This window comes from Pomacea canaliculata, linkage group LG10 (assembly GCF_003073045.1).
Source record: "Pomacea canaliculata isolate SZHN2017 linkage group LG10, ASM307304v1, whole genome shotgun sequence".
Taxonomy (NCBI): Eukaryota; Metazoa; Mollusca; class Gastropoda; order Architaenioglossa; family Ampullariidae; genus Pomacea; species Pomacea canaliculata.
The window spans coordinates 22,711,376-22,724,002 of NC_037599.1; the positions used below are offsets into that span (position 1 = coordinate 22,711,376).

General features: G+C 42.9%; 1 protein-coding gene and 1 pseudogene across 1 annotated transcript; both read right to left on the bottom strand.

Annotated features, from left to right (window-relative positions):
• Nucleotides 1-2,957: 2,957 nt before the first annotated feature.
• On the bottom strand, nt 2,958-6,416 carry LOC112573551 (tubulin alpha-1A chain-like). Its single transcript, XM_025254035.1, has 5 exons — nt 6,260-6,416; nt 4,761-4,983; nt 4,346-4,647; nt 3,702-4,229; nt 2,958-3,576 (listed from the first exon to the last, which is right to left on the bottom strand). The coding sequence occupies exons 1-5, from the start codon at nt 6,260-6,262 to the stop codon at nt 3,277-3,279; spliced, it is 1,356 nt and encodes a 451-aa protein (XP_025109820.1). The 5' UTR covers nt 6,263-6,416; the 3' UTR covers nt 2,958-3,276.
• Nucleotides 6,417-9,284: 2,868 nt separating this feature from the next.
• LOC112573552 lies at nt 9,285-12,353 on the bottom strand (annotated as a pseudogene).
• Between the last annotated feature and the right edge of the window lie 274 nt (nt 12,354-12,627).

Consider the following 12,627-nt stretch of genomic DNA (forward strand, 5'->3'; position numbering starts at 1 on the left):
TATGTAAGGTAAGTGTACGTTGATCTTATTACAACGATAATGATGATGAAGAAATATTGACTAGCTTAATGCTAGTTTGGTAGCCTGACTAGGTGTGGATTTGAAAAAAGGAAAACAAATTATGGATAACATTATTTACAGTTCATGCTTACGCAATTTCCTTCATAGTACTAAAAGGCTAAATATACACACATACATAATTAAATAATTTTAACAAATTGAAAATAAAGATACAAAGTTTTAGAAACAAAAAATAGTATTTATAAATTATATGCATAAACTGGAAGCATCCAAAGAAAGGATTCATCTTTAAAACTGTTAATTCAGATTAATGAAATGCATACTTTAAAAAAAAAAAAATCATGAAGACAATGATAGTCATTTGCCATAGAAGGGAGGTAATCAACCTTTTGCATAAACGATAAAACACAAATTATTTGCCCCTTCCCCTTTAAAAAAAACAACAAAAAAACCAAACCAAAAAAAAAAACCCCAAAACAGCCATACTCTGGAAGATCCTTATTTATGATATCCTTCCCAAACACAAACAGTATGCATCCTTTTAGCCTATTACTTTTTAAAGAGAATTCCAATAGCGGGAACTTCTCGTACTTGGCAGGGACAGGAGGGCAACACAAGAGACCAAAGAGACCGACTTGGGTGGTAACTGGTAAAGCGTCAGTACCTCAGACAGGTATGCTAGACAAGGCCGTGAAAATACGACCAGATCATAAAACACAGAACACAGATATATAATGCAGTCTTACGTTTCTTTAAAGGGGCATAGCTTCTAGATGCTTCTGTCGTGATAAAACAGAGTTTTTTCCCTTAAGTATTGAGTACATTTTAAGATTTTTTTTTTTTAAAGTGAAAAAACAAGTGCTTAGTAACAAAGTGTTAAAGCTACTAAATCAACACTTTGCTTTTAAAAGTGTGATAAATAAGTAGACCAATGGCTATAGCAGTGATTGTTCCAATGAAGTGTTTTTGAACATACGGAATATTTTTGATGCCTTTCTCCCTACAGATCTGTAGGGAGAATCCTGTTTTATACAAAGATGGCATTGATTGCAGAAATATTATGGTTTCTTTTTAAAAAAAGATGGCTCCAGAAAAACTCATCGAAAACACTTAATAACGACTAAAAGGTTGAGTGGAGCTGTCGGAATGAAGTATCTTTACACACTCACAGGCGCGGACAAGTGTTCCTCTGCTACATGATTATCTTTCCCACTTCTTTAATTACTGTTCTTTTGAGCTACTCTGCTTAAGGGAATATCATTGTTCTTAAACCGATCTAAAACTACTTTTTATTCTTTCTGCTTATCTAACAGTACACAGATAAAGAAGAATCAAATAACATCAAATTTATTATGGAAAAGCAAGATTATTTTGTAAAGTCTTCTCGCTTCTCTGCCCTGTCTGTCAGTAGGCCGACAGCTTGTGACTAGAATGAGTTAACACAGTCCTGTGACAAGTGTTACTGACTCACACTCTCGATAAAAAAAAAGAGAGAGAACCAAAACAAACCCAAACCGCGCCAGTCATAACCTGGGCAAAGGTCAACAGTCACTGCACTAGGACCACTTGTAAGAGACTCTGTGATTGGTGTATTCAGTCACGACGAGGAGGTAAATGAGATCATATGTGCTTCCTTCTCCAGCCAGCAGAGAAGTATGTGTGTTGCAGACGAGCTATGCATATTTAGTGACTGTAATGTTACTTTGTAGCTTTCCATGAGTTGGGCGCGAAACTTGGAGGTCACGTTCAAGTAGGGGATGGCGATAATGGAACTGGAACAATGCGATCTGTGTGACGCGTAGCGAGACGGAGACAGCCAATCAAAGCTAAGAAAACTACAGCGCGCGCGGGCGCAGGGAGTGTTCCTTGCCATTGTCCCGCAAGCCTCACCTCGTTAAAGTGACGGCGCGAAACCACCGTGGTGACCCTTTCACCCGATTCCCAGCTGTTTCTAATCGTAGAGTGACAGATTTTCACTAACATGAGTAACCAATAACAGAATTCTTCACGTACACCAAGGTTAGGGTTGAAAGTGGAAACTAGCGTTCAGAGTATGAAAGTTTAAGTTAAGGTTAGAAATCATCGCGTAAGATACTTGGTAATAATTATCAACTGACGAGAAGTATTTTATTTCTACGACTAGCCTCAATTAGTGTAACAGGAGTTTGCATTTTTTAATAAAAAAAAAAAAATATATTATTCACCTCATGGGTAAACCATGTGGGCATTCTGGGGAAGAATTATAGCCGTGTGCACTTTCTGTTAGCGACTTATCAACAACAACATGCATGATGCAGTCAGCTTTTCCTTCACGGCTTCTTCTGTAGCAAAGGTCACAGAGGTCGTACGTCAGTCTGGTCAACGCTAGAGTTTCTGCCTTCCTACACGATTTTAACACAAACATGTTACCTCCGTCCGCGGCACGCAGAGCCGTATCGGGTCCACTAGGGAAAGACGCTGGTGGAGCAGTGGAAAGGGGGAGAAAGATATGAATAGTCACGGTTTTTGAAGAATAGCACTAGATCCGGTTCACCCCTAGTTCTGAGGAAAGTTATGTGCGTCCGGAATTTTTAATGACATACGAGTTACAAATACATTAGCAATTCGTCACAAAAGTTCCCTTTATCGTCCCTAACTGTTAAATTATGAATCATCCGTAATAGTGATTTTATTCCATAGTTTAAGTTGGCACAACCAGGCGGAATCATGCAGAATTTTCCTTAAATGTTCGGTTTCTCATCAAATCAGAATTATTCACATTACATTTATTGTTAAGCCGAAGAAATTTGTCAGGACCTCAAATGTTTTTTGAATTGATAATTATTTTTAACTTTCAAAAAATCTTTCTTACTCAGCATAGTCTTCGTGCAGACGTTTGCCTAGTTTAAAAAAAAACAAACCTCTCTCTCTCTCTCAACAAAAGATTGAGAAAGCAGTTTCTCAACAAGATGACCGAAACTTTAATAACAGGCTTAAATCTCTCTTCTTTATAAAAACAACCGGAAAGAAAGCTGTTTGGATTATGTTATTTGCTCGCATTGTAAAGAATGTTTGCAAATTTCATTTGTCATTTCAGACGAAAATATAAGAACTGTGATAGTTTTGTAATTTGTCCTGGAACGAATTTGAGTTTTAGATTCTATGGATGATACATGGAATGTACGAAGTCCTTTTTGCCGAAATGTCAATTATAGATTTCCGGGACAAATTCCTCTTTGTTCGGTCGTTTATTGCAGGAATTTATTTGAAATATTCTTAATATTCCTCGCCTTCTCCTTCACCCTCGCCTTCCACGGAGTCGACGCCGACTTCCTCGTAGTCCTTCTCCAGGGCAGCCAGATCCTCACGGGCCTCGGAGAACTCGCCCTCCTCCATGCCCTCACCCACGTACCAGTGCACGAAGGCGCGCTTGGCGTACATGAGGTCGAACTTGTGGTCGAGACGGGCCCAGGCCTCGGCGATGGCCGTGGTGTTGCTCAACATGCACACGGCACGCTGCACCTTGGCCAGGTCACCACCAGGTACCACTGTAGGAGGCTGGTAGTTGATGCCCACCTGTTAAACAAAACAACATCGGAAGGTGAGAAACAAAGGCCAATAAGAAATGAACATTTCCCCTTTCTAGTTATGTTTCTTGTAGTAAAGAAAAAAAGTAGATTCTTGATCTATAGTTGAGTTACCTTGAAGCCAGTGGGACACCAGTCGACGAACTGGATGGTGCGCTTGGTCTTGATGGTGGCGATGGCGGCGTTAACATCCTTAGGCACGACATCACCGCGGTACAGCATGCAACAGGCCATGTACTTGCCGTGGCGAGGGTCGCACTTGACCATCTGATTGGCCGGCTCGAAGCAGGCGTTGGTGATCTCGGCCACCGTCAGCTGCTCGTGGTAGGCCTTCTCGGCGGAGATGACGGGGGCGTAGGTAGCCAGTGGGAAGTGGATGCGGGGGTAGGGCACGAGGTTAGTCTGGAACTCCGTCAGGTCGACGTTGAGGGCACCGTCGAAGCGCAGAGAAGCGGTGATGGAGGATACGATCTGACCGATAAGACGGTTGAGGTTTGTGTAGGTGGGTCTCTCGATGTCGAGGTTTCGTCGGCAGATGTCGTAGATCGCCTCGTTGTCGACCATGAAGGCGCAATCGGAGTGCTCGAGGGTGGTGTGAGTGGTGAGGATGGAGTTGTAGGGTTCAACTACTGCGGTGGATACCTGTAGCATTCCATAACAAGCACTTTAAATGGGTCTTTCATTACAAAGCGAGAAGTAGCAAACTTATGTTACTACAAATCTGAATCTCTTGATAAAAAGATCGTCATGTTTAGTACCTGAGGAGCAGGGTAGACAGCAAACTCCAGCTTGGACTTCTTGCCGTAGTCGACAGACAGACGCTCCATCAGGAGAGAGGTGAAGCCAGAGCCGGTGCCACCACCGAAGGAATGGAAGATGAGGAAACCCTGCAGCCCAGTGCACTGGTCAGCCAGCTTGCGGATGCGGTCGAGGACAAGGTCGATGATCTCTTTGCCGATGGTGTAGTGGCCGCGAGCGTAGTTGTTGGCGGCGTCCTCCTTACCGGTGATGAGTTGCTCTGGGTGGAAGAGCTGGCGATAGGTACCAGTGCGAACCTCATCTGCAGTGAGCAAGTTTTTCACATAAGCAACAAAAATAAACCCAAACCCAACTTAAACAAAGTTTGTTGAAAATGTGAATGTACTTTGAATTAGAATGTCGCCCAGTACTTACCGACAACAGTGGGCTCGAGGTCGACGAAGACTGCACGGGGTACGTGTTTGCCAGCTCCCGTCTCGCTGAAGAAGGTGTTGAAGGAGTCGTCGCCTCCTCCGATGGTCTTGTCGGATGGCATCTGACCATCAGGCTGGATGCCGTGCTCCAGACAGTACAGTTCCCAGCAGGCATTGCCGATCTGGACACCAGCCTGACCAACGTGGACGGAGATGCACTCACGCTGTGGACAGAAAATAAATTATCTTTAGATGCACTGGTGACTACTTAGCACAAAAAATAGCTGTGTGAATTACCCACTTGCCAGAAAAAATACAGCAAATATTTCTTTCGTCGAACCCCATGTGACTGGTCTTTGTGTGGCTTTTTTTCTTTAGTTGCAGCTTAGACTATGACAGGAGTCGCACGAAAAGCATTTCGTAACAGACACCTCTTTTCTCACAAAAATCAAACAACCTTCTCCTCTTGTATACTTTACTGCCGTTGTCCTTCGTCTGTATACTTAAGACAAGTTAATGTAAAAGCAGTTGTCTATATATTGTGATGCTAAAACCGTTGTGGTGTAAGGTGTTAAGGACTTTAATTTTCTTCCGGTCAGCTTTATGTAAGGGCGGTGCCATTCTACTCTCTCTGTCACTAACTTACATTTCCCACCCAACCCGTAGACATTCCCGCTAGCTTGGTCGACTAAGGAAACATGGGTATTGAACCGGTACGCCTATCAGTTTGGATAACGTCGTTTTAACAACTCAGCTTTTCTGTTTTAAATAAGTTTAATCTTCGCTTGATCATTCCTTAACCTCAGCTATCGGAGTTGCGGCGATCAAGTTACAAGATTTCTTGAAACAAAATGCATGCCATCTTGTCGTACATGCATTACAGTAAAATAAAGTTGTTTTTTTAAGCATACTAAATGTATTTTAGATAAAGCTTTTCTTTACAAAAATGCTTATATCGGCTTGTTTATAACACCACTTTAAAAAACAACAATAATATAAAAAAAACTGTTAACTCAAAAGCTTTAAAAGAATTGCACTGTCATTTTAACGTGATAAGAAACACTTGCTGCCGGTAAGAAAAACAAGTACCCGCCCTGCTCATCACACTGGTCGATGACCCTACACAAGCCTACGCACTGAGCTAATAGTGCTCCTGCTCCGTTAACAAAAAATAGTTCGCCCACTTGCTAGCTCTAATACCTTATCTAACCACAGTCATCTGCAACAGCTTTGCAGTAACGCACGTGGGATTGCCGCGTCGACAATCGTGGCAGACAACAGAGCTAAATGTCACGCCGGCACATGCACACAGCGCCGTGTTGAACTACGCGCCTGTCGCAATGCCGCGCGCCACCCATGGCGGGGGATCGTGTCAAGGTCACTTCTGCTGCGTGTAACATTTCCACGACAGGGAGAAAACTGCGAAGTTTCGAAAATCCCGACTTGTACAAACTTATCACCTACATCAAACAAGGTAAAACTTGTACAAAACAAACTTACCATGATTACGATGTAAGGTTGGAGAAAGAGATTAAGCTGAAGAGAGGGTATATTTCTCAAACAGACGCGAAGAGTCTGACACGAGAAGTGAACCTGTGGCCGCTCCGCACCTAGCGTGGCTTTATATAGCCTCGAGCCCGTCGTCCTTAGCAGCGGCAGTGACGTCGCGTCAACGGGACTTGAGGCCGAGCATGGTGATCCCAACCACGGCGCCAACCAGACGACAGTTGCTATGTATGAGGTACACAATTGGGGTCAGGATGAGACCGGCTTGTAGTTTGAAGCTGTGCTGATGTGGCGTTCTCCTCATGGCGGCCGCTTTGTGTAGGGGACCTATAGTCAGTCGCGCCATTTTTAAACAGGTCAAAACAAGAAGAGAAAAAGAAAATCTTAAACATTTTCTGATTAAGTAAATGTTAAATGTGACTTTTTTTTTATATGCCATGCACATAATGTAGTCCAAATGAGATTTGAATAGGGGAAGTTTTTTTTTTAAAAAAAATGAGAATTAATTAAATATAAGTGGTTTTTGCTTGTGCGTTATTAATCAGCGTGAGCTGTGACGGTTACAGTAATATATTTCTTGATTGTATGTTGGAGGACGCCAAAAGTGTTTGTAACCACAAGTGTGTAACCATGCAAACACAAGTATCTGTAGCAAATAAAAGACATTTTAGGTTTAGGTTTAGCTCCAACATTATACACTAACTTAGAAGAGTAGCTGTGAAAAGGTTACCGAGTACTGGTGTCCTAGGAACGGTCAAACATCTCAGATACTATATATAGATAGCAGGAAACCAGTCTCTACTTCCATTGATACAGAGTGCTTCCTGTCACTTGTATCCCGATTTGCAATAATTTGTTTCTCAGATTTATTATTAATTTGCTTTTAAACCGTAATTTGTTCCATTTGGTATTTTAGTAAATGGTGGAGAAGGAACACATTCTAATTACAAGACAAGAACAACTTTCATTAGTCTGTTATTTTCCCGCTTTCATTAGTCTGATTTCACCTGTACCTGTGGGCAAGATTCACACACAGACCTTGATAAACAACTAACTGCTCGATCTAACATCTTTCACTTTCTTTGCGCTGTCTTTAGAGTCTACTACTGTGGTGTGGTTGACTTTTCTGACCTCGTCTTTCCTTTTCAGCTCAGTTCCCTCCAACACTTATTCCATTTCGTTCGTCTCCCTTACTTTCCCTACCCTTGAACTGTGTGTGTGTGTTTTTTAAGCTGTCTTCTTCATTTGTCATTGGAACGCTTCCTTTTTGCGAACTTCTTGTTTTTTTCCCCCGCTCACTCGATATTTACCGTTTGCCTCCCTGGTGTTTATTGATTTACTTGTTGATTGTTTGTAGAGTAAGCAACACCTTGTGTACACATCATCCTCCCTGTCACCCTGTTGGCCGCCATTTGCCAGGAGTTCGTGTACCGGCTGCCGAGCCTTGTCACACATGCCGGTGTGGATCGTGTACCTGCAGAGACTTGTCACCTGCCGAGTAGCGAGTAACGAGGACTTGACAATAGAGGACTGACGAGAGGCGCGCTTACCTGGACTGGCGCTCGAAACCAGGTCAGCACAAAGGTGAAGCCTCCGGCACGTGTGTGTGTGTGTGTGTAGGCGAGAGGGAGACGAGACAGGTACCTGGAGGTGGAGATAAAAGGCGAGGTGACATGGTGTATTAGCATAGGGCTTACAGATTATTCGCCGACGTCAAGATTGTGGCTGAGTCACGCTCTCTCATTTTTTAATTGGTGGTGGAAATTAAAGTGTCAAGGAAGGTTGGAACTATTTACATGTGTTGAAATTAATAAAAGTCCATGATTGCTGTAGTGTTTATTATAAAGCCACTCGCATACATGCCGACAGGCCTGTGATATTCAGCTCTCAGGTATATTTATTCACAGGCTGTCTCTCTTGTGTATCTTAGTATTCTCGTCCCTCTTTATAGTGAATGCGGCATAATTAAAAGGGTACGCTGATTTGAACATCCAGTCACCTTTATAAATTTCATCGTTATGAATAATAGGGATATTGTCATTATCTCTCTCTGACACACACACACATGCCACGTAGCACGTACGCTGACACATTGAAGGTAATAGCACATTCCTCCCTTTCACTCTCCAATTATCTTTCAACGGCTTTCAGTTATGTCCTTTACGTACTACTCCACATATAATCTAGGCACGTCAGCAGCACACAACATAGAGAGAGAGAGCAAAGGGCGAGACGACGTGGAGTACATAACCTTTTGCGTTCACCCCACCTATGCTTCAACGGTCGATGATCCACGGTAACACAGCCACCTGTGAACAGGTGACAACTTGTTTCTTCGATCGCGCCTAATCAAAGAGTGTGGCGCTTGGGATAGACATGAAATATCTATGCACGATGCGAGCGAGCACACACACACACACTAATTAGCGACGAGGGCGCCATTTTGTCAGACTTTTCGCTAAAATAGTCATGTAAAAATATGTTTTGTGAGTACTTTGTGTTTTTGTCCGCTGAATCAATGATGTAATAATAAGCTTTTGCAAAATTGAAAGTAATTAGTGAACAAGATTATGTTAAACAACAGCGGCAACAGTACAGTAATCTCTGGATTTATAAATTTTTTCGTAAATTTAGCAACAAAGGACAAATGAATGAAACCATTATAAGAATGGTTACAGGGTAGGAAAAGTCGATGACTGAACGGGTATAAACTTCTGAAAGGAAATAAATTAATAAATATTCTTTAGAAAGGAGTAATGAGACGAAGCTTTCTAGCTGTGAAACCGTAATTTCACACGATAGCTCTAGCTGACAATAGTCGATAGGCGGCCTTTGATCACGGTCCCTTGAGGTAGTAGCGGAAAGAATTATACAGGGTGTAGTCTTGAGCCTCTCTACTAAAACGTAGGCGTTACAGGGAATAACAGGTCAGTCTCTCAAACACATACAATACACAAGAATAAAAACACAACTCATTCAAACATCGCTTCTTCGTGCCAAGAAAATAAAAACATGCTGGTAGGCTTGAAACTCACTTTAATTTCACGTTTGGTATTCTAGAAAGAAATGTTCAGACAAATAAATTTGTCTATGGGCAAATCTTCCTGTGAGCTTGCAGTACGTAGTTTCAAAACAGTTCAGTATCGGAGGTTTTGTTTAAAATTAATATTCCTCTCCTTCTCCTTCACCCTCGCCCTCTACGGAGTCGACGCCGACCTCCTCGTAGTCCTTCTCCAGGGCAGCCAGATCCTCACGGGCCTCGGAGAACTCGCCCTCCTCCATGCCCTCACCCACGTACCAGTGCACGAAGGCGCGCTTGGCGTACATGAGGTCGAACTTGTGGTCGAGACGGGCCCAGGCCTCGGCGATGGCCGTGGTGTTGCTCAACATGCACACGGCACGCTGCACCTTGGCCAGGTCACCGCCAGGTACTACTGTAGGAGGCTGGTAGTTGATGCCCACCTGTTAAACAAAACAAGAGAAGACAATGAGAAAGAGAAGTCGAAAAGAATTTAAATTGCCTATTACTAGTTGATGTTTCTTGAAGTAAAGAAAAAGCAGATTCTTGATCTATAGATGGGTTACCTTGAAGCCAGTGGGACACCAGTCGACGAACTGGATAGTGCGCTTGGTCTTGATGGTGGCGATGGCGGCGTTGACATCCTTAGGCACGACATCACCGCGGTACAGCATGCAGCAGGCCATGTACTTGCCGTGGCGGGGGTCGCACTTGACCATCTGGTTGGCCGGCTCGAAGCAGGCGTTGGTGATCTCGGCCACCGTCAGCTGCTCGTGGTAGGCCTTCTCAGCGGAGATGACGGGGGCGTAGGTGGCCAGAGGGAAGTGGATGCGGGGGTAGGGCACGAGGTTAGTCTGGAACTCCGTCAGGTCGACGTTAAGGGCGCCATCGAAGCGCAAGGAAGCGGTGATGGAGGACACGATCTGACCGATAAGACGGTTGAGGTTGGTGTAGGTGGGTCTCTCGATGTCGAGGTTTCGTCGGCAGATGTCGTAGATAGCCTCGTTGTCAACCATGAAGGCACAATCGGAGTGCTCAAGTGTGGTGTGTGTGGTGAGGATGGAGTTGTAGGGCTCAACCACGGCGGTGGAGATCTACAAAAAATAAAAAAAGACTTTTAAGATATATCAAGTTATACGTTCACATAAGTGAGGCAGTTCAAACGCGATGTCACAAAAAAGTATTTTTAAACAATGAAAATTATTTTAACAGTCAAAGTAACATTTCAGCAAAAATGCAGCTAGGCTATAATTATTTTATAATTTTTGTAGGGTGTTTCAAATGAACCCAAAATCTAGTAATCAGTTTATATTCATTAATTATTATAGATCTCAGACCGTCATTTATGTTTCTTAAAAAAAAGTTCTTACCTGAGGAGCAGGGTAGACAGCAAACTCCAGTTTGGACTTCTTGCCGTAGTCGACAGACAGACGCTCCATCAGGAGAGAGGTGAAGCCAGAGCCGGTGCCACCACCGAAGGAATGGAAGATGAGGAAACCCTGCAGCCCAGTGCACTGGTCAGCCAGCTTGCGGATGCGATCGAGGACGAGGTCGATGATCTCCTTTGCCGATGGTGTAGTGGACCGCGGGCGTAGTTGTTGGCGGCGTCTTCCTTACCCGTGATGAGCTGTTCGGGGTGGAAGAGCTGTCGGTAGGTACCAGTTCGAACTTCATCTGAATTTCAAGTAATAAAAAGTCAACATTAAAATTAAAGTATTTACGGTTTCTTTTGACAGAGTACAATTACTTTTTTACTGATGCAATAAACGTATGTATTGTAAAGGGCCTTAAAAATAAGTACTGATTGTGAAATATGTATAATTATTGGATTTTATTTTTATTTTCTCACCGACGACGGTGGGCTCGAGGTCGACGAAGACTGCACGTGGCACGTGTTTGCCGGCGCCCGTCTCGCTGAAGAAGGTGTTGAAGGAGTCGTCGCCTCCTCCGATGGTCTTGTCGGACGGCATCTGACCATCAGGCTGGATGCCGTGCTCCAGGCAGTAGAGTTCCCAGCAGGCATTGCCGATCTGGACACCAGCCTGACCAACGTGGATGGAGATGCACTCACGCTGTGGATGAGGAAACAAAAAGATGGTTCGTTACTAGCTGCAAGCTGTTAGTGTGAAGTGATATACATAATTTTTTCAAAAGTCTAAAGAGGTTTTGCTGAAATCATACTGCATGGATTAAGCATATTCTTTCCAATATTTCATTACTTATCACACATTGTGAAGAGCAGAACAGTTTTGTGTGTATCAATTCATAACATATGACGGTAGTATTACTATGTAAGATCAAGTTGAAACTTGACTGAAAGTCTACTGATAATTATTACATGTCTTGAAAAAATTGCACATGCATTTCTGATGACCATCACGTGCTGAATTTTTTTACTTCAGCAAAATTATTTCTTTTTTTCCCTCCATTTTTAAGAAACGAAACATACCAATAACATTACCTACTTAGACAATATACGAAAATACATTTCATATTTTTATACTTGTATTATTATGTAATATATTTACATTATCTTCATACCTTTTTATTTTTGTAAAAAATTTAATTTGTAAACATTTACAGCCATTGTCTCCTGACCTTAGTTTATAGATCCCTTATAATAAATATAATCAGTCCAACAAACTGTAAGAAGAATTTCAAGCGAGTTAAAACCACGTATCAACAAAACTGTTCCATTCTTCAGTCATCTGTCTTTACACAAACGAGGTTTAGTTTGAAGCAGTCTTAGAAAACCACTCGAGGTTAAACGTAGTTGCGTGTTGTGAATGGTGTAAGTAGGGCGCTGAGTCGTAATATGAACCCGAACACATTGTTCGGTCGTGGCGTGACTGTCAATGGTGATACAGACTGACATGTTGGGTAGGAGACTAAAGATATATATATAAACATGCTGGGTATCGTGCTACGTACCATGTTGAAGTTTGGAGGTTAACTTGTGGTCGAGAAAGAAACTGAGGAAGACGATCTCTCAAGCAGACCCGAAGTGTCCGTCGCGAGAAGAAGTGCTGTGCGGCAGGTGCGGGCTGACTGACTTTTATACGCCAAAGGCCGTTGCCCATGGCTACAAAGCAACCATGGCTCCTACCCTGTACATGGTTACGGGTACGTGCAGAATAGTCCTGCACGACATACTTAAAAAAAAATTGGCAAATGTGTTGACGGAGGTTAACAAAGCTTTGAAAAGATTTATTTCTTTTAGAGCTGGGGAAGGTAGGGTGGAAGGGTCTTTCATTTATGTGCAACTTGTACACATTAATCTGTGATTGATAGCGAGGCTTTGACTATAAAGCCGGTGCTTAGAAAGTAAAGAATACGAGCCATG